The sequence below is a fragment of the Phasianus colchicus genome, chromosome 3, assembly GCF_987193195.1.
Source record: "Phasianus colchicus chromosome 3, bPhaCol1.hap1.1, whole genome shotgun sequence".
NCBI lineage: Eukaryota > Metazoa > Chordata > Aves > Galliformes > Phasianidae > Phasianus > Phasianus colchicus.
Genome location: NC_143438.1, coordinates 94124482 through 94143409, shown reverse-complemented (window position 1 = coordinate 94143409; position 18928 = coordinate 94124482). Strand labels below are relative to the sequence as shown.

Below are 18928 nucleotides of genomic sequence, written 5' to 3'. Positions count from 1 at the left end.
AAGGGTGGAGACCATAGCTGAGTTAAGCCCTTTATCTGCAACTGCCTTAACAATTGCTTGTATATCCCTAGGGTTTATCGGCGAGTGGACCCTCTGTCCCTCATCCATCACCCGGACTGGGAACACTAGTGTGGCCAATGGGGCCCAGTCAGCACATGCAATCTTTATTTTTATCCAGTCTGTAAGAGGGATTTCTCCCCCTCACGTTTTCTCTTTAATTTGGATGGGACTATTTCGGCTCTTAACTCTGTTCGTATTCATTCCCTCCTCCTCCGAGTTTAAGTCAATAGCGAACCACTCGTCGCAGCCAGTGTCTGATCCGGAGTCAGAGCCCGACTGAGCGCCCACTTCCGGTTTCTCGTACCTTTTTGTTAGGCTCCGGCCCCGCCCGCCTCCCTTGCGGGCAGGCCGCTCCCTCCCTCTTGGTTCGTCCCGCCCTCTGCCCAGCGGGATGTTCGCCCCACAGTGGCATTTCTTCAGACGGCCGCTCTGATTGGCTTTCCACCCTTCACTCATGCTCCCCTCACCTTCCCGGTCGCTCCCACCGCCTTCATCTAACACCTCCTCGATGTTCCCGCCAAGGGTGTCCTCCCCCTGCCCTCCCTCTCCTGGCTCGGCGCCATCTTCGGGCGCATAGGGGGGCGGTCGAGCCCAAATTTCCTCGGGCTCCGATTTCTCCGCGGCAGCCCTGGCCTCCTCGATTAACCCACCCCAGAAGGATTTAGCACTTTTCTGTCCCTCCGTGGGCGGGTCGGGGTTCGATTGAGAGGACATGTCATCGTCAGAGGGGTGCAAAGTCCGCGTGGCCGCCCCGACTCCCAGTCCCGGGGTGGCCAACAAACGGCTCTCTGCCGCCCTCCAGCTCTCCCGCTCCCGCATGGCCCTGCGCAGGGCCCGCGCGACTCTCCCCCACGACTCTAGGCTTCTCCCACAGCCCGAGGACATCGTCTCCTCAGTTAACGCTTTAGTGCATTTATCCCACACTTCGGGGTGGAGAATATCCACCGGCTGGTCAATGACCCCAATTCGCAAAAGCCTCGCAATAGCGAGAATAAAATCTTTGGGCTTACAATCGATACCCCACTGCTTATCTAACTGCAATACGACCTTCACAAGGACTTCCATCCTCCTTGTTGGTCCGGGAGCGTCCTCCCCGCCGGGCTGCTCCTGCCGCTCCGGCCGCCGTTCACCTGTCCAGGCGACAATCCCGGGTTTCGGCACCACTTGTTGCCTATCGTAGGCGTGGCGACCTGGTTCGGGAACGGCACGGCGACCAATCCCAGGTCGCTCGGTCCATCGGCTCGCTGACACCAATGTGGTGGACGGCAAATGGCGTTTATTGGCGGGAGAAACAGCCTTATATAACCTGGGCACTGAACGCTATTGGCTATCGGGAGGGGGACCCTGTCTTCCCGTACAACGCGATATCTTCCGGGCGCCAGACCCTCACTACCACACCCATGGATGCTGAGGGAGGCATGAGATGTCCTTGCAAGGGTGACATCATTTGTTTTAGAAAGGTCCCAGTGCCTGGGAGGGGCTTCTGATGTTCCGGACATAGCTCACCCCTCTGCTATCTTGAAGGAGATGGAAGAAGGAAGAGTGGCAAAACAGATATCTGTTACAGTGGCCTGTGCTGCTGGGGAAGTGAAGAGGAAATCCCGGAATGTGTTGCTATATGCAAGAGGAAGAAGAACATGATGGGGAGTGCTCAGTGTGGGTAACTGTCACGGGATTAAGTCAGACTGGCTAAGAAGTGGTGGAAATAGGGAGCACGAAAGGGCAAACCACCCTGCGTTTTTCTACTTTGAAGTGACTGGCTTTGCACATAGGGGGGTGCAGTGACATTTGGTGACTTTGCCTTTACAAAAGGCTTTCATGTTTTCTCCCATGGTGTGCTCATAGGCATCCTCTCAGTGATCTGTGCAGGTAAATGGATGCTGAGGTGGTCTATAAAGTGGCTGAACGCAGGGATCTGGTGTTCTGAGGTGAGTACAACAGAGTCCTGATGTGGTGAGTTCATAGTTGTTTCGGGCAAGAGCGGGAAGTGAGGCCAATGGTGTTCAGTATCATCATTAAAAGCCTGGGTGACGGGACTGGAGCTGACTGTGGACAGCCTTCTATTCCTGCCTGGACTCAAGCAGAGCAATAGTACCATTTACCATTCTTTGTACAGGTGCAGATAATATGTGATGAGAAGAATGCCGTCTGCAAGCCACCGATGCTCTTCTAAGAGACATGGAAACGAGAGGAGGTCCTGGGGCCGTTTTGTACCCAACACGTTCATTTCCAGAGACATACCGTTGCAGTGAGTGATGTGGGAAGAGCATTAAGCAAAGGAATGAAGAGAAGGGATGTGATGCCAGCATGCATGAGAACTTTATTGAGCAAAACACACTAAAAGGAAGGATCCACTTGGTGATCACCAGGTGGAAAGAGGACAATTTAAGAAGCAAAGACAGAAGGAAGTTTCTGCACTCATGTTCTCAGACAGCATGATGTCTGACGCTGTTCCCTGCTTGCTTTTTTTGTGCCATGAAAAGAGGAGTCATGGCAAATGAGCTGCTGTACCATCAGTGACACAGTGGTGCCTCCTGAGTGCGTGAGGCTCGTTGCAGGGTGCAGGTGGTTGGTGTCGGTGTGTGGGCGCAGGCCCTTAGCAGGGGTAGCGGGCTCTCCAGCCATTGTAGCAGCCCAGGCCTCCGAAGCCAAAGCCGCCGGAGGAGATGGCCACTCCCTGGGCGTTGAGGGCGCTGCCCACGGCAGCTGATGAGGAGGATCCGACGGCGGTGTTCTGGGGGAAGGAGCTGAGGATGGGTCCCGGCAGGGTGACCAGCACGGCAGGAGGCTGGATGACGACTTGGGAGTCCTGGCACTGCCTGACACAGGGCTCGTTGCAGCTGTTAGCCAGCGGGGTGGGTCCCCCGCTGCAGGGGCGGCAGAGGTCGTAGCAGGACATGGCTGAGGGGTGGATGGTCCCTGGAAGAGAGGGTGTTGTGTAAGCAGAGGGTGTTGGGGGATGAGGGGAGCAAAGCCGTTGGTTTCCCAAGCAGCGAGTAGGCATGATTTGGGGTTGTGGGGAGCATGGCAGAGAAGAGGTGGAAAAGCTGCAGAGTCTGGGGGCAGAGGGGAATGGAGAGCAAAGCCAGGTGAGGTGGCCAAAGAAGGGCAGCTTGGGGTGCAGCTCACCTGAAAGAGCACAGGAGAGAAGGTGTCAGGAGAAGGGTGTGAGGGAACGAGGCACAGGACTGGCTTTCATGCTGCTGTGTGAGTGCCTGAGGGCTTGGAGAGAGCCTCTGCGCATGGCAGCATTGTGCACTGAACTACTGTTGCATGCCAGTGGCTGGTCTGTCATGAGCAGGAGCATGTTTGCCTTCTCACTACTCTCCCTTTTCATTTCCCTGTGTGGTGGATTTGATCCTATGACCCTGTTGGCAGTTTTTAGTGAGAGTGAGTGTTTTGGTGGATTTATACAGAAAGCGTGTCTCATGGGGTTGGTTGGAAGATACATCTGAAGCATGGGAGAGGTGTAGAACATGGGATGAGGTCAGGCACTCATGACTGTGTTGTGTTGTGGGGACCCCATTTCCTGGCATCCTGGGAAGGCTGCTCTGGGCTTCCTGTGTGCGTTTGGCATGAGACCCTATCCCTTGCATAACATTTTCTTGCTGTCAGCCTATATCCCTATTTCCTTTCCATGTGCTTTGCCCTTCCGTTTCCCATTGGCTGTGCTGCATTGACATCTTGGTTGCCTTTGTGCTTTTAAGGCTTTGTTTGGGAATGGGGTTCCTGCATCTCTTGTGTAGTTTCAGCTTAGGTCTATCCGTGGGGATTGCAGCTGATTGAGGCTGAGGAGCGCTGTCTGTGTGAGCTGGACACAGTCCTCTCAGTCCGGGTTCAGAGGTAGCAAGCCCTGAGCTGAAGAGGAGTGGGATGGTCTGGAAGGCTGAAGCAGAGCTTGTGGGATCATTGCTGAGTTGAGTGTCAGTGGCTGAAGCTATTATTTCTCTGCATAGGCTTTGACAGTTACAAGGTGGATGTGGAGATTCGATAGAGAAATTAGAGTCATCCATGCTGCACGGGCCTGCAGTCATGAGCCCCTGCAGGCCATGAGGTGAAGGGCACAGCTGAGGAGCGCAAGGCATGCCCTCGTTCAGCTGAGGTGAGTGCTTTGTGGCTTGCTGCTGAGGTGAGCAGTACTTGAGTTTCTGAGGAAGATGGAACATAGTAGAAAGAGGGGCTGTTCAACTGGGTGTGCCTGAGTGTGTGAGGCCTGCTGGGTGTCACCCAGGAGTGCTGAGGGAGCTGTGCGGGGTGGGTCTAGAGAAGGGCCACAAAGGAGATCGAAAGGCTGGAGCGCATCTGCTGTGAAGGAAGGCTGATGGAGTTGGGCTTGCTCATCCTGGAGAAGAGTTGGCTCATGGAGACCTCAGTGTGTCCTTCCAGTACTTGAAGGGAGCTTAAAGGCAGGAAGGGAAGCAACTTTTTACACGGTCTGATTGCGATAGGACATTTTAACGTAAGGAGGATAAATTTGGTTAAGATGTAAGGAAGAAATTCTTGACTCAGGCCGTGTAAGGGTCTGGCGCAGGCTGCTCATTCAGCTTGTGGATTCTTCGTCTTCAGTGGCACAGCAGGCCTGCTTGGTCCAGGCCCTGGTCAGCATGATCATGCGGGGCCATCCATCCACAGAGGGGATGGTGGTTAAATTCTCTTCTAACCTGCACCGTTGTGTGATTCTGTATTTGCCTGATTTAAGCTGGTCTCCCATGCTGTGCTCTTTTAGAAGCGGAATCAGCATAGGTTAGACAAGTGGAGAGCGAGGTGGACTGAGAGCAGCTGGCTGAAGGCCTGGGACAAGAGCCTTGTGATGGAGGGCACCAAGTGTATTTGGAGGCAAGCTCGTCATGCTCACCCCTAAGCAGAGTGTTAAGAATCTCTTCTCTGGGATGCAAACTGGTCTTACATCCCCTGTAATTGTGCCACATGTGGTATGAGTTGTTTTTCCAGAAGCTCTAGCCTTTTTGCGTCCTTTTCTTGAGGTCATGTACATTTTGCACTGGCATCACCTTTCAAGTGAGTGCACTGGAAGCCAAAGGAGCGATGTTGCACCTTCGTGCCACGGCACGCGGAAGTAGTGGCCAAAGCACAGGAAAGGAGCAGTGTTGACAGTGAGGTCATGGCTTGGCACTTGTGCAGTGTGGTTGGTGTCTTTGTTGTTAGAGGAGTTGCCCGTTCCAAACAGCTGTGGAAGCCTGGTCTGAGCATTCTAGGCATCCTGCTTTGGAGATGATGGCACATTCTTTTATGAGAACATCAACCATTTAGTTCAAGAAGTAAACCTAATGGGTATAATGTCTCTCTGTATTTATATGTATATTTTCATGCTGTTTGACTCCATATTCTTCTGGTGATAATGCCCAGCACATATCTAGACAAAGACATAGTGTGTTGAGTGAGTTATTGGCCCCAAAGTCCAATTCCAAGGCTTTTTACAAATGTGGTTACATCAGGCGGGTGGCCAGTTGGCTGTGGGATTCCCCAGAACTCCATTTTTGAGTTTGTTCTGTTCCATGTTGTACTAAATGGTCTGGACGCTGGCTCAGCTGCGCACAAAGTGAGAAGTTTGTGCACTGCAATAACTAGGGAGGAGCAGTTGACTCTTTCAGGAATAGGGATGCCTTGGAGAGAGCTCCTGGGAGACCAGCAGTCTGGGCCATCACCAATGGCCTGAAGTTGAAGAAGAGGATGTGCTGGATTCTGCATCTGATTCCAGAATGCCCTGGACATTTGAGGATTTGGGTAGGAGAGAGTTAAAACCAGCTTCACAGAAAGAGGTCTTGAGGTTCTGTTTGATGGCAAGATGAATCTGAGTCAGCAGTGTGCCCTGGCAGCCAGCAGGGCTGACTGTAGCCTGGGGTGCATCGAGCCCTGCACTGTAATTGAAACAGGGAAGGGATTGTCCCACTCCGCTTTGTGCTGCTCAGTCCTCACCTCAAACCTTGTGTTTAATTTTGACTTCCACAACACAAAAAGGATGTGAAACTATGGAGTAGTTTCCGCAGGAGGGCTACAAAGGTTGTGATGACATTTGCATCCGAAGGCTAAATTAATTGGTTGTCCTGCCCCTGGTCAAGAGATTGTTTTCTAGTTTATCATAGAGAAAAAGAGTGCTTTGGTTTGAGGCAAACAGGAAGGCTTTGCATACGTCTAAGGACCAAAGTTTGGTTGTACTCGTGAATGGGTAGGGTCTGATGTGTTGGCCATGCTGATATCAATTGTGTAAGAAAGATGACGGTAATGAGGAGAGAAGGTGTGAGGATGCGCAGGCTGGTTGGCTTGACATTAGTCAGTGGGAAGGAGGTGAAGGAAATCCTCCCAGGAAGTGCTGCCAAACACAGACTGACAAAGAAATGGTGGGAGTGGAGAGCCCGGATATACAACCCCCGCTGAGTTTCTTCAACACGGAAGTGACCGGCTTTAATCGTGAGGCGGTGCAGTGACATTTGGTGAGTTTGCCTTTAGGGAAGGCTTTGAGGCTTCCTCCCATGACATGCTCGTAAGCAAACTGCCAACAATCAGCTCAGGTGAGTTTGCACTGCGCTGTCCTTAAAAGTGGATGACTGCAGGGTCTGGTGGTCTGAGGTGAGGGACACAGAGTCCTGATGTGGTGAGTTCATAGCTGTATAGGCCAAAGCTAGGAAGTGAACAGATTGAAGTGCAGAGTCTTCATTAAGAGCCTGAGTGTGGGGACTGGAAGTGATTATGGACAGCCTGCTATTCCTGACTGGGCTTGACTAGGACTGCTGTACTATAAGAGGTAAAGAAAACACCGATAAGAGAAATGATTCTGTGACAGTGTTTGTTGTAAACATGAGAGAATCTTGCCAGGGAAAAAAAAGGAGTCAAGTGTGTGCTAGCCCAGAGATGTTGTATGAGAGAGCATGGCAGAAGAGCCTCAATGTACCCAAGAGTTTATTTGTGTAGGTGTTGATAAGTTTTTATGTGATGAAGGCCACCTGCTGGCTATCAAAGCTCTTTGTTGGCGACACGGTTGCAAGAGGAGGTTTTGGGGCCCTTTTGTAGCAGACATGATGGTTTCTAGAGCCACGTCTTTGTAGCGGAGGAAGTGGAAATGGCATCATGCAAAGGAATGAAGAGGAGGAATCTGAGGCTGTCACGTATGAGAAATTTACTGTGGAAAACACGCTGAAAGGAAGGATCGACTTGGTGATCGCCAAGTGGAAAGAGCACAAATTCAAGTGCAAGGAAAGAAGAAAGTTTAAGCAGTCATGTTTCCAGGCAGCCTGGTCTGAAGTTGTTCCATGCTTCTTTTTATTGTGCCATGAAAAGAGGAGCCATGGCAGGTGAGCCCATGTGCCATCAGTGACACAGAGATGTGAGCTCAGTGCATGAGGCTCCTTGCAGGGTGCAGGTGGTTGGTGTCGGGGTGTGGGTGCAGGCCCTTAGCAGGGGTAGCGGGCTCTCCCGCCATTGTAGCAGCCCAGGCCTCCGAAGCCGAAGCCGCCGGAGGAGATGGCCACTCCCTGGGCATTGAGGGCGCTGCCCACGGCAGCTGATGAGGAGGATCCGACGGCGGTGTTCTGGGGGAAGGAGCTGAGGATGGGTCCCGGCAGGGTGACCACGACGGTGGAGGGCTGGATGACGACTTGGGAGTCCTGGCACTGCCTGACACAGGGCTCGTTGCAGCTGTTAGCCAGCGGGGTGGGTCCACAGGGGCGGCAGAGGTCGTAGCAGGACATGGTTGTGGGGTGGATGGTCCCTGGAAGAGAGGGTGTTGGGCAAATGGAGGTTGTTGAGGACACAAGAAGCTGTGCTGGGTGTGGCCCAGGGAGCAAGTTGGTTGGGGTTGGGGATTGGGGTTGTGGGGATCATTGTTCCTGGGGAGGCAGAAGGGCTGCAGAGTCTTGGGTCCAAGGGGTTGTGGATAGCAAGCCAGGTGGGGTGGGCAAAGGAGGGCAGCAGCTCACATGCTTACCTAGAGGAGTGCAGAGGAGAAGGTGTCAGGAGAAGTGTGTGAAGGAGCGAGGCTCAGGGCCGGCTTTTATGCTGCTGTGTGAGTGCCCGAGGGCTTGGAGAGAGCCTCTGCGCATGCTAGTATTATGCAGAACGCATGCCAAACCCTGTGAAGTCATGAGGTGGTGTGCTCTTGTCTCCCCACAACACTTCCACTCCATTTCCTGGTGTTGTGGATTTGATCCTTTGACCCTGTCAGCACTTCTGAGTGTGACTGGAGTGATGAGGAAGGCGCATCTCATGGAAGATGTGGGAAGGCTTGTCCTCAGCTTTGGAGGAGTGATGTGGTGTCCTTAGTGATGCCATCCTGTGCTACTCATGCAGTCGTGTTTGTGGCACTTGGTGAGGTGCAGGCCCCATTCTTGGCATCCTTCGAGGGCTGTTCTGTGATTCCCAGGTGCGTTTGGCTTGAGACGCTGCTAGTTGCACTGCACTGCACTCCCTGCGTGCCCTAGAATTAATCTGCTTTCCTTGAGCTTAGTCGTTGTCTTCTGCATTGGGTGTGTTGTGTCAAGATGTTGGTTCCCCTTTTGCTTTGAAAACTGTGTTTTGGAGAAAGGAGACAGGCTGTTTTTTGCCGTTTCAGCTTTGGGCCATCCGTGGTGGTTTTAGTATATTTAGACAGAGGAGGTCAACTTGTGGAGTTAAGATTTTGGGGTCCTTTATTGCTGTTTGTGTTAATGGATGATGCAGCCACGAGCCACTTCATGACATTTCTGGAGAAGATGGGGCAAAGTAGGAAGTGGGTCTGTTGAATTGGATGTGCCAAGGTGTGTGAGGCCTGCTGAGTTTCACCCAGGAATGCTGAGGGAGCTGTGCTGAGTGGGTCCAGTGGAGGTCCACCAAGAAGATCAAAGGCGTGGAGTGCATCTGCTGTGCAGAAAGGCTACGAGAGTTGGGCTCGTTCAGCCTAGAATAGAGTTGGCCTTCCAGTACTTGAAGGGAGCTTACAGGCAGGGGGAGAACCAACTTTTTACACGATTTGATACTGTTAGAACATTTTAACGCAAAGAGGAGAAATTTGGTTAAGATGTAAGGAAGAAAAATTCTTGACTCGGGTGCTGGTGAGACCCTGGCACAGGCTGCCCAGTCAACTTGTGCATTCTTCGTCCCTGGGGCATTCAAGGCCGGGTTGGATGGGGCCCTGATGGGAGGCAGTCGGCCCACAGAAGGGATAATGGTTACGATCTCTTCCAATATTCCCCGTTCCACATTTGTATGCTTGTCTAATTTGAGACAGTTTCCCATGCCACGCTCATCCAGAAGTTGAGCCAACGTGGGTTAGACAAGTGCAGAGTGATGTGGACTGAAAGCAGCTAATGGAAGGCCTGTGCCCAGAGCCTTATGTTGGAGGGCTCCCTGTGTAGCTGGAGGTAAGTTCCTCATGCTTAGTTGTGGAGTGTTAGGGATCTCCTCTCAATGCTGCATGCTGCTCTTGCATCACGTAGTGTTGCGCGTCATGTGTTACGTGTTGTTCTTCCAGCAACTCTGCCTTTTTGCATCCTTGAGGACGCGTCCATTTGGCACTGGTGGCACGTTCCAAGTGAGAGTCCTGGAGGCCAAAGGAGGGATTTGGCACGTTTGTGTCAGAGTATGCGGAAGATTCTGTGTGCAAAGCACAGAAGAGGAGTCAGTGAGATCATGGCTTGGCACTTGTGCAATATGGTTTGTGTCTTTGTTGTTAGAGGAGTTGCCAATTCCAAGCAGCCGTGGAAGCCTGGCCTGGGCATTCTGGGTATCCCAGATGGGAGAAGATGGCACTTCTTTCATGAGATGATTACCCATCTTGTTCAGCAATGGATCCTAGTAGGCCAAATTTCTAAGGACTTCTGCAAAGATTTTCAGAGTTTTCCTCCATATGGCTTTTGGGGAAAACGCCTAGCACATTTATGGGCAAAGACAGAAAGCGTTGAGTGAACTGTTGCCTCACAAGTCCAACTGAAAGTCTTTTTTCAAATGTGGTTCTGCACCTGAGGGCAGAGGGCATGGAACAGGCTTCCTAAGGCAGTGCAGAAGCACTATGGATGTTGGATTTCGTAAAAGTTTGTTCAATGCCTTCAGATTCATCACTTAAATTTTAAAGGGTGCATTGTGGAGGCATGAGTGGGACTCAGTGATCCTTGTGGGTCCCTTCCAACATCCTAGGGTATTCTCGGATTGCACTGCATTTGTTCCCTCCCTGAGCTCGTTGCAGCTGGTTAGCCAGCCTTTAGCTCTTGTCTTCCCCACGGGGTGTGCCGCATGGGTGGCTGGATGCCCCTTGATGTTGGAAGGCGGTAGCTGGGAGAAAGGAGGCTGCCTGTTTTGTGTCATTCCTGCTTGGGTCGCACCCTGGAGATTTCCAAGTAGGCAGGGGAGGGCTGTCTGTGGGGGCAGGACTCTGTCCTCTCACGCCTGGTTCATTGCTAGCAAGCTGTGTGATGTCAGGACTCCTGCCATGCTCCCCAAACGGTGGCATTGCGCAGTGCATTGGAATGCCCTTTTCTAGGGGGAAATCACGCACATTCACAGTGCGGAGGTGGGGATGGCACACTGCTAGATGGGGGTTTGCTGGGCTGGTTGGTGAGATGTGGGATGAGCTGTGAGGGTGACAAGAGGCAGAGGGTGAGTGGGTCTGTCAGAAAAGGCAGGTTGGTGAAACACGGTGTTTGAGTGGTGTGTCGAGGGGCAAGGCTATTTCTCCTGCACGGCGTTTTTTGTTCCCAAAGAGCGTTTGCGTATTTTTGGGGAGATCTCAATGGCAATGAGTGTCACGTGCTGCAGACCTGAGGTGATTGTGGCGGCATTTGCATCCTGAAGGGCAAATTAATTAGTTGCACTGTCCCTGGTCAAGAGATAGAGTGTTTTCCAGGTTGTCACAGAGGAGAAGAGTGCTTGGTTTTGAGGATAACAGGACGGCTGAGCATAAGTCCAATCCAGCTGTTGGGTTGCACCCATGAATGGGGAGGGTCTGATGAGTTGGTTTTGCTGATTTTACTTTTCTTTAAAGGTAATGGTAATGAGGAGAGGTTTCTGAAAACTGGAGGAGAATAACCCAAGGTGTGTGTTTTGCAAGTTGTTCCAAGAAAGCCTGGTGCTTGCTGGTGAGGAAGAGTACTTTATGTCTTCCTTTGGGCTAGTGTTGATGCCACGTGATGTGCTGAAGGCCTTCTGCTAGCCACCATGCTCTTGATGGTGACATGGTTGAAAGAGGATGTCTTGGGGCCATTTTCGATCTCGCATGATGGTTTCCAGAGCCATGCCTTTGTAGTGGGAGAAGTGGTAAGAATATTGGGCCAAGAAAGTAAGAGGAGGAATCGGAGGCTGGCATGCATGAGATCTTTATTGAGGAAAACACACTAAAAGGAAGGATCCACTTGGTGATCACCAGGTGGAAAGAGGACAATTTAAGAAGCAAAGACAGAAGGATGTTTCTGCACTCATGTTCTCAGACAGTATGATGTCTGACGTTGTTCCCTGCTTGTTTGCTTTGTGCCGTGAAAAGAGGAGTCATGGCAATTAGCTGTTGTACCATCAGTGAGCCAGTGGTGCCTCCTGAGTGCGTGAGGCTCCTTGCAGGGTGCAGGTGGTTGGTGTCGGGGTGTGGGCGCAGGCCCTTAGCAGGGGTAGCGGGCTCTCCCGCCATTGTAGCAGCCCAGGCCTCCGAAGCCGAAGCCGCCGGAGGAGATGGCCACTCCCTGGGCGCTGAGGGCGCTGCCCACGGCAGCTGATGAGGAGGATCCGACGGCGGTGTTCTGGGGGAAGGAGCTGAGGATGGGTCCCGGCAGGGTGACCACGACGGTGGAGGGCTGGATGACGACTTGGGAGTCCTGGCACTGCCTGACACAGGGCTCGTTGCAGCTGTTAGCCAGCGGGGTGGGTCCCCCGCTGCAGGGGCGGCAGAGGTCGTAGCAGGACATGGCTGTGGGGTGGAGGGTCTCTGGAAGAGAGGGTGTTGTGTAAGCAGAGGGTGTTGGGGGATGAGGGGAGCAAAGCCGTTGGTTTCCCAAGCAGCGAGTAGGCATGATTTGGGGTTGTGGGGAGCATGGCAGAGAAGAGGTGGAAAAGCTGCAGAGTCTGGGGGCAGAGGGGAATGGAGAGCAAAGCCAGGTGAGGTGGCCAAAGAAGGGCAGCTGGGGGTGCAGTTCACCTGTAAGAGCACAGGAGAGAAGGTGTCAGGAGAAGGGTGTGAGGGAACGAGGTGCAGGGCCGGCTTTTATGCTGCTGTGTGAGTGCCTGAGGGCTTGGAGAGAGCCTCTGCGCATGGCAGCATTGTGCACTGATCTGCTATTGCATGCCAGTGGCTGGTCTGTCATGAGCTGGAGTGTGTTTGCCTTCTCTCTGCACTCCCTTTTCATTTCCTTGTGTTGTGGATTTGATCCTGTGACCCTGTTGGCAGTTTTTAGTGAGAGTGAGTGTTTTGGTGGATTTATACGGAAGATGTGTCTCATGATGGTGGTTGGAAGATACATCTGAAACATGCGAGAGGTGTAGATCATGGGATGAGGTCAGGCACAGCACAGGCAGTTATGACTGCGTTGTGTGGTGGGGATCCCATTTCCTGGCATCCTGGGAAGGCTGCTCTGGGCTTCCTGTGTGCGTTTGGCATGAGACTTTATTGCTTGCATGATATTTTCAGTCTGACTGCTTTCATTCCATTTTCGTTCCTATGAGCTTTGCCTTCCGTTTCCCATTGGCTGTGCTGCATTGACATCTTGGTTCCCTTTGTGCTTTTAAGGCTTTGTTTGGGATTGGGGTTCCTGCATCTCTTGTGTAGTTTCGGCTTAGGTCTGTCCGTGGGGTTTGCAGCTGATTGAGGCTGAGGAGCGCTGTCTGTGTGAGCTGGACACAGTCCTCTCAGTCCGGGTTCGGAGGTAGCAAGCCCTGATCTGAAGGGGAGTGTGTTGGTCTGGAAGGCTGAAGCAGAGCTTGTGGGATCATTGCTGAGTTGAGTGTCAGTGGCTGACGCTATTATTTCTCTGCATAGGCTTTGATAGCGACAAGGTGGATGTGGAGATTCGATAGAGAAATTAGAGTCATCCATGCTGCACGGGCCTGCAGTCATGAGCCCCTGCAGGCCATGAGGTGAAGGGCACAGCTGAGGAGCGCAAGGCATGCCCTCGTTCAGCTGAGGTGAGTGCTTTGTGGCTTGCTGCTGAGGTGAGCAGTACTTGAGTTTCTGAGGAAGATGGAACATAGTAGAAAGAGGGGCTGTTCAACTGGATGTGCCTGAGTGTGTGAGGCCTGCTGGGTGTCACCCAGGAATGCGGAGGAAGCTGTGTGGAGTGGGTCTAGAGAAGGGCCACTAAGGACATCGAAAGGCTGGAGCGCATCTGCTGTGAAGGAAGGCTGATGGAGTTGGGCTTGCTCATCCTGGAGAAGAGTTGGCTCAATGGAGACCTCAGTGTGTCCTTCCAGTACTTGAAGGGAGCTTAAAGGCAGGAAGGGAAGCAACTTTTTACACGGTCTGATTGCGATAGGACATTTTAACGTAAGGAGGATAAATTTGGTTAAGATGTAAGGAAGAAATTCTTGACTCAGGCCATGTAAGGATCTGGCGCAGGCTGCTCATTCAGCTTGTGGATTCTTCGTCTTCAGTGGCACAGCAGGCCTGCTTGGTCCAGGCCCTGGTCAGCATGATCATGCGGGGCCATCCATCCACAGAGGGGATGGTGGTTAAATTCTCTTCTAACCTGCACCGTTGTGTGATTCTGTATTTGCCTGATTTAAGCTGGTCTCCCATGCTGTGCTCTTTTAGAAGCGGAATCAGCATAGGTTAGACAAGTGGAGAGCGAGGTGGACTGAGAGCAGCTGGCTGAAGGCCTGGGACAAGAGCCTTGTGATGGAGGGCACCAAGTGTATTTGGAGGCAAGCTCGTCATGCTCACCCCTAAGCAGAGTGTTAAGAATCTCTTCTCTGGGATGCAAACTGGTCTTACATCCCCTGTAATTGTGCCACATGTGGTATGAGTTGTTTTTCCAGAAGCTCTAGCCTTTTTGCATCCTTTTCTTGAGGTCATGTACATTTTGCACTGGCATCACCTTTCAAGTGAGTGCACTGGAAGCCAAAGGAGCGATGTTGCACCTTCGTGCCACGGCACGCGGAAGTAGTGGCCAAAGCACAGGAAAGGAGCAGTGAGGTCATGGCTTGGCACTTGTGCAGTGTGGTTTGTGTCTTTGTTGTTAGAGGAGTTGCCTGTTCCAAACAGCTGTGGAAGCCTGGTCTGAGCATTCTAGGTATCCTGCTTTGGAGATGATGGCACATTCTTTTATGAGAACATCAACCATTTAGTTCAAGAAGTAAACCTAATGGGTATAATGTCTCTCTGTATTTAGATGTATATTTTCGTGCTATTTGACTCCATATCCTTGTGGAGATAATGCCCAGCACATATCTAGACAAAGACATAGTGTGTTGAGTGAGTTATTGACCCCAAAGTCCAATTCCAAGGCTTTTTACAAATGTGGTTACATCAGGCGGGTGGCCAGTCAGATGTGGGATTCCCCAGAACTCCATTTTTGAGTTTGTTCTGTTCCATGTTGTACTAAATGGTCTGGACGCTGGCTCAGCTGCGCACAAAGTGAGAAGTTTGTGCACTGCAATAACTAGGGAGGAGCAGTTGACTCTTTCAGGAATAGGGATGCCTTGGAGAGAGCTCCTGGGAGACCAGCAGTCTGGGCCATCACCAATGGCCTGAAGTTGAAGAAGAGGATGTGCTGGATTCTGCATCTGATTCCAGAATGCCCTGGACATTTGAGGATTTGGGTAGGAGAGAGTTAAAACCAGCTGCACAGAAAGAGGTCTTGAAGTTCTGTTTGATGGCAAGATGAATCTGAGTCAGCAGTGTGCCCTGGCAGCCAGCAGGGCTGACTGCAGCCTGGGGTGCATCGAGCCCTGCACTGTAATTGAAACAGGGAAGGGATTGTCCCACTCTGCTTTGTGCTGCTCAGTCCTCACCAGACTGAGTCCTGATGTGGTGAGTTCAGAGTTCTACAGGCCAAGATGGGGAAGTGAATGAAAGGGAATTGAACAGAATGATGTTCATTGTCTTCACTAAAAGCCTGCGTGCGGGGACTGGAGCTGATTGTGGACAGCCTGCTATTCTTGACTGGGTTTGAGCTGGGCTGCTGTAGTGTAAGAAATCAAGATGATACTGACATGAGAAAGGATTCTGTGACCATGTTTGTTGTAAATATGGGAGAATCTTGCCTGGGAGGAAAAGGAGTCAAGTGTGCAGTGACCCAGTTATGTTGTATGAGAGAGCATGGCAGAAGAGCCTCAATGTGCCCAAGTCCTTATTTGTGTAGGAGTAGATAATTTATGATGTGATGAAGGCCACCTGCTAGCTAGCAAAGCTCTTGTTGGTGACATGGTTGCAAGAGGAGGTCTTGGGGCCCTTTTGTAGCAGACATGATGGTTTCTAGAGCCACGTCTTTGTAGTGGTTGAAGGGGAAGGGGCGTCATGCAACGGAATGAAAAGGAGGAATCTGAGGCTGACATGTATGAGAACTTTATTGAGAGAAACACACTGAAAGGAAGGATCCACTTGGTGATCACCAGGTGGAAAGCGCTCAATTTCCAGTGCAAAGAAAGAAGAAAGTTTAAGCGGTCATGTTTCCAGGCAGCCTGGTCTGAGGTTGTTTCATGCTTCTCTGTTTTGCGCCATGAAAAGAGGAGCCATGGCTGGTGAGCCCATGTGCCATCAGTGACACAGAGATGTGAGCTCAGTGCGTGAGGCGCGTTGCAGGGTGCAGGTGGTTGGTGTCGGGGTGTGGGCGCAGGCCCTTAGCAGGGGTAGCGGGCTCTCCAGCCATTGTAGCAGCCCAGGCCTCCGAAGCCGAAGCCGCCGGAGGAGATGGCCACTCCCTGGGCGTCGAGGGCGCTGCCCACGGCAGCTGATGAGGAGGATCCGACGGCGGTGTTCTGGGGGAAGGAGCTGAGGATGGGTCCCGGCAGGGTGACCACGACGGTGGAGGGCTGGATGACGACTTGGGAGTCCTGGCACTGCCTGACACAGGGCTCGTTGCAGCTGTTAGCCAGCGGGGTGGGTCCCCCGCTGCAGGGGCGGCAGAGGTCGTAGCAGGACATGGCTGTGGGGTGGAGGTTCTCTGGAAGAGAGCACGTTGAGTGAGTGGAGGGTGTTTTGGGGTTTAAAAGAGTGTGCAGTGGTATGTAGGGTTCTGGCCAGCATGATGTGTGGGTGGAAGTATTGCTGAGATTGGGGAAGAGGGGGTTTGGAGAGCTGGACCAGGTGGGGCTTAGGAAGAAAGGGAATGGGGTGCAGACTCACCTGGAGGAGCACAGATGAGAAACTTCAGGAGAATGGTGTGAGGGACTGAGGCACAGAGCTTGCTTTTATGCTGCTCTGCAAATGCCTGAGGGGTTGGAAACAGCAGCAGCACGTGGCGGCATTGTGCAATGAGCTGCTGTTGCATCACATAGTGTTACAGATCATGTGGTGCGTGTTGCTCTTCCAGCAAGTCTGCCTTTTTACATCCTTCTCTCGAGGACGTGTCCACTTGGCACGGGCGGTACCTTTCAAGTGAGAATATTGGAGGCCTAAGGAGTGATCTTGCACGTTCATGTCACGGCACATGGAAGAAGTGGCCAAAGCATAGAAAAGGAGCAGTGTTGTCTGTGTGGTCATTGCTTGGCACTTGTGCACTACGTTTTTTGTCTTTGCTGTTAGAGGAGTTTCTAATTCCAGCCAAGAAGGTGGAAGCATGTTTTAATGTTCTGAGTTTCCTTGTTTGATAATGATGGCACTTTCTTTTCGGAGATGATTACCCATCTAGTTCAGCAAGGAAACCTAATAGGCATCATTTCTAACAAAATAATTTTTTTTTCATACTGTTTTTCTCCGTATGCTTCTGGAGAAAATGTCGAAAACATATATAAACAAAGACGTAATGTGTTGAGGGCTGACTGTACTCTGGGGTGCATCAGGACCAGCACTGCTAGTGGGAGAGGGTAGGGTTGTTCCTTGCTGCTCTGCACTGCTGCAGCCTCAGCTCGAGTACTGTGTTCTTTTTTGACTTAAACAATACGAGAAGCACATAAAACTTTTAGTGAGCTTCCAAATGCAGTCTGCTATAATGGTTTAAGTTCTGGTGGAACTTCCAAGGGCAGAGGAGGCTGAGGGGAGTCCTCACGGCAGCCTACACTTCCTCAAAGGGTAGAGGAATGGCAGTTCTGATCTCTACTCTTTGGTGACAGTGACAGGGCCTGAAGGAATGACATGGAACTGAGTCATGGGAGAGTCAAGTGGGGGATAGGGAAAGGTTCTGCACCAGAGGGCAATATGCATGTCACTGGCTTTCCATTGCAGCGCGCAAGCACTAAAGCTGCCGGAGTTCAAGAGACGTTTGAACAATGCTTTCAGATCTACCATTTAATAATTAAGGACTCCGGTGTGAACTCATGAGTTGGATGCAGTTACTGTTGTGGATCCCTTCCAATACCCTTGGGTATTCTCTGATTCAACTACATTTGTTCCCTCCCTGAGCTCATCGCAGCTTGTCAGCCAGCCTTTATCTCTTGTCTTTCCCTCTGGGTGTGCTCCATGGCTGGCTGGATGCCTTTCATTCTTAAAAGGCTGTAGCTGGAAGAAAGGAGGCTGCCTGTTTTGTGCCATGCCTGCTTAGAGCTCTCCTTAGATCTGTCCTGCTTGAGCCCCTCCTTGGAGGTTTCCAAGTAGGCAGGGGAGGACTGTTTGTGAGAGCAGGACGCTGTCCTTTCACAAGCTCTGTGATGTCTGGACTCCTGCCATGCTCCCCAAATGTTGGCACTGGCCACTGCATTGGAATGCCATTTTCTGGGGCTCACACATTCACTGAATGGATTTTGGTGTGGATGCTCTGCTAGATGAGGATCTACTGGGCTGGTTGGTGAGGTCTGGATGGGGCCGTGAGGGTGATGAAGGCAAAAGGTGAGTGGATCTGTCAGAAATGGCAGGCTGATGAAACACAACGGGGTGTGTTTATGAGATGTAGCTTTCCTGGTCAACAGAGTGAGTGTATTCCAGGTTGTCATAGAAATGAAAAGTGCTTGGTTTTGAGGATAACAGGAAGGCAATGCATAGGTCCAATGAATCTGTTGGGTTGCACTTAAGAATGGGTAGGGTCTGATGCATTGGTTTTACTGATTATCTTTGAAAGGTAGTGGTAACAAGAAAAGGCTTTTGAAAACTGGAGGAGTCTCAACCAAGGCACCTGTTTTCTAGGCTGTTCTACAAAAGCATCGTGCTTGATAGTGAAGAAGACAGAGAAGCTGTTAAGACTGAAGGGTGGTGCCCACTAATGCAGAGACCTCGACCTTGGTTACCAGGGTCAGGTCCTGCCATTCATCCCCGCTTGGAATTTGCAGCATGCGTGCATCCAGCTGCTATCTAAAACATCCAGATCTACTTTCTGATCACCATACACTGTCCAGAGAAAGAGCCTCAGCATCTACACATTGATCCATGATGAGACCCACAAACACCATGAGTCAACAGCCTTTCCTCTTCATATATCTTGGAGTCCTGCTCACCCCAAACTCTCACAAATGTCATGGCCTCTGATAAATATCAACAGATAGTTCAAGGGTGTCTCATCAAGCAGTGCATCAGTCAAAGCCCAAGAGGCAAACATAATGGCTGCAGCAAAGGGGAGCACTACAGAGTGCCAAAAGGAACTCCTTGGGATCATGGCAGGACTCTGCCCGCATTACAGTGGTTGCAACTAGATAGATGATCATTGAGGACTCTCCCAACCCAAGTGCATCTAGGATTCGTGCAATGACGCCCAATGCCACCAGAACTGCCAACTCTGAACTAGACCTGCAAGGACAACAGCCTCACCTTCAAAACAGTCCTCCGCTGCCTCTGAGGACTGCCACCCATCAGGTAATTACAGGCAGCCTCCCTTCTCAC

General features: G+C 51.6%; 3 protein-coding genes across 5 annotated transcripts; all 3 read right to left on the bottom strand.

Annotated features, from left to right (window-relative positions):
• Positions 1 to 2656: 2656 nt before the first annotated feature.
• Positions 2657 to 7942, bottom strand: LOC149918769 (feather keratin 1-like). Of its 3 annotated transcripts, none has more exons than XM_090138370.1 (2): positions 7485 to 7942; positions 2657 to 2737 (listed from the first exon to the last, which is right to left on the bottom strand). In XM_090138370.1, the coding sequence occupies exons 1-2, from the start codon at positions 7761 to 7763 to the stop codon at positions 2657 to 2659; spliced, it is 360 nt and encodes a 119-aa protein (XP_089994496.1). In that variant the 5' UTR covers positions 7764 to 7942. The 3 variants fall into 3 exon arrangements, with proteins under 3 accessions (XP_089994496.1, XP_089994497.1, XP_089994495.1); XM_090138371.1 differs by having other exon boundaries at positions 2657 to 2720; positions 7513 to 7942; XM_090138369.1 differs by having other exon boundaries at positions 2657 to 2733; positions 7502 to 7783.
• A 3586-nt stretch (positions 7943 to 11528) lies between these two features.
• On the bottom strand, positions 11529 to 13785 carry LOC149918768 (feather keratin 1-like). Its single transcript, XM_090138372.1, has one exon. The coding sequence runs from the start codon at positions 12039 to 12041 to the stop codon at positions 11634 to 11636; it is 408 nt and encodes a 135-aa protein (XP_089994498.1). The 5' UTR covers positions 12042 to 13785; the 3' UTR covers positions 11529 to 11633.
• Positions 13786 to 15530: 1745 nt separating this feature from the next.
• Positions 15531 to 16104, bottom strand: LOC149918767 (feather keratin 1-like). The gene has a single exon (XM_090138368.1). It carries the CDS (start codon positions 16102 to 16104, stop codon positions 15802 to 15804), a length of 303 nt encoding a protein of 100 aa, XP_089994494.1. The 3' UTR covers positions 15531 to 15801.
• Positions 16105 to 18928: the final 2824 nt, after the last annotated feature.

What these genes read in the sequence shown, in the direction of transcription:
- LOC149918769 (XM_090138370.1), bottom strand. Translation starts at nt 7,763, where the DNA reads ATGTCCTGCTACGACCTCTGCCGCCCCTGTGGACCCACCCCGCTGGCT. An exon ending in GCTGCTACAATGGCGGGAGA is followed by an intron (nt 2,738 to 7,484) that starts GCCCGCTACCCC and finishes CTCAACGCCCAG; the next exon opens with GGAGTGGCCATCTCCTCCGG.
- LOC149918768 (XM_090138372.1), bottom strand. Translation starts at nt 12,041, where the DNA reads ATGCCTACTCGCTGCTTGGGAAACCAACGGCTTTGCTCCCCTCATCCC.
- LOC149918767 (XM_090138368.1), bottom strand. Translation starts at nt 16,104, where the DNA reads ATGTCCTGCTACGACCTCTGCCGCCCCTGCAGCGGGGGACCCACCCCG.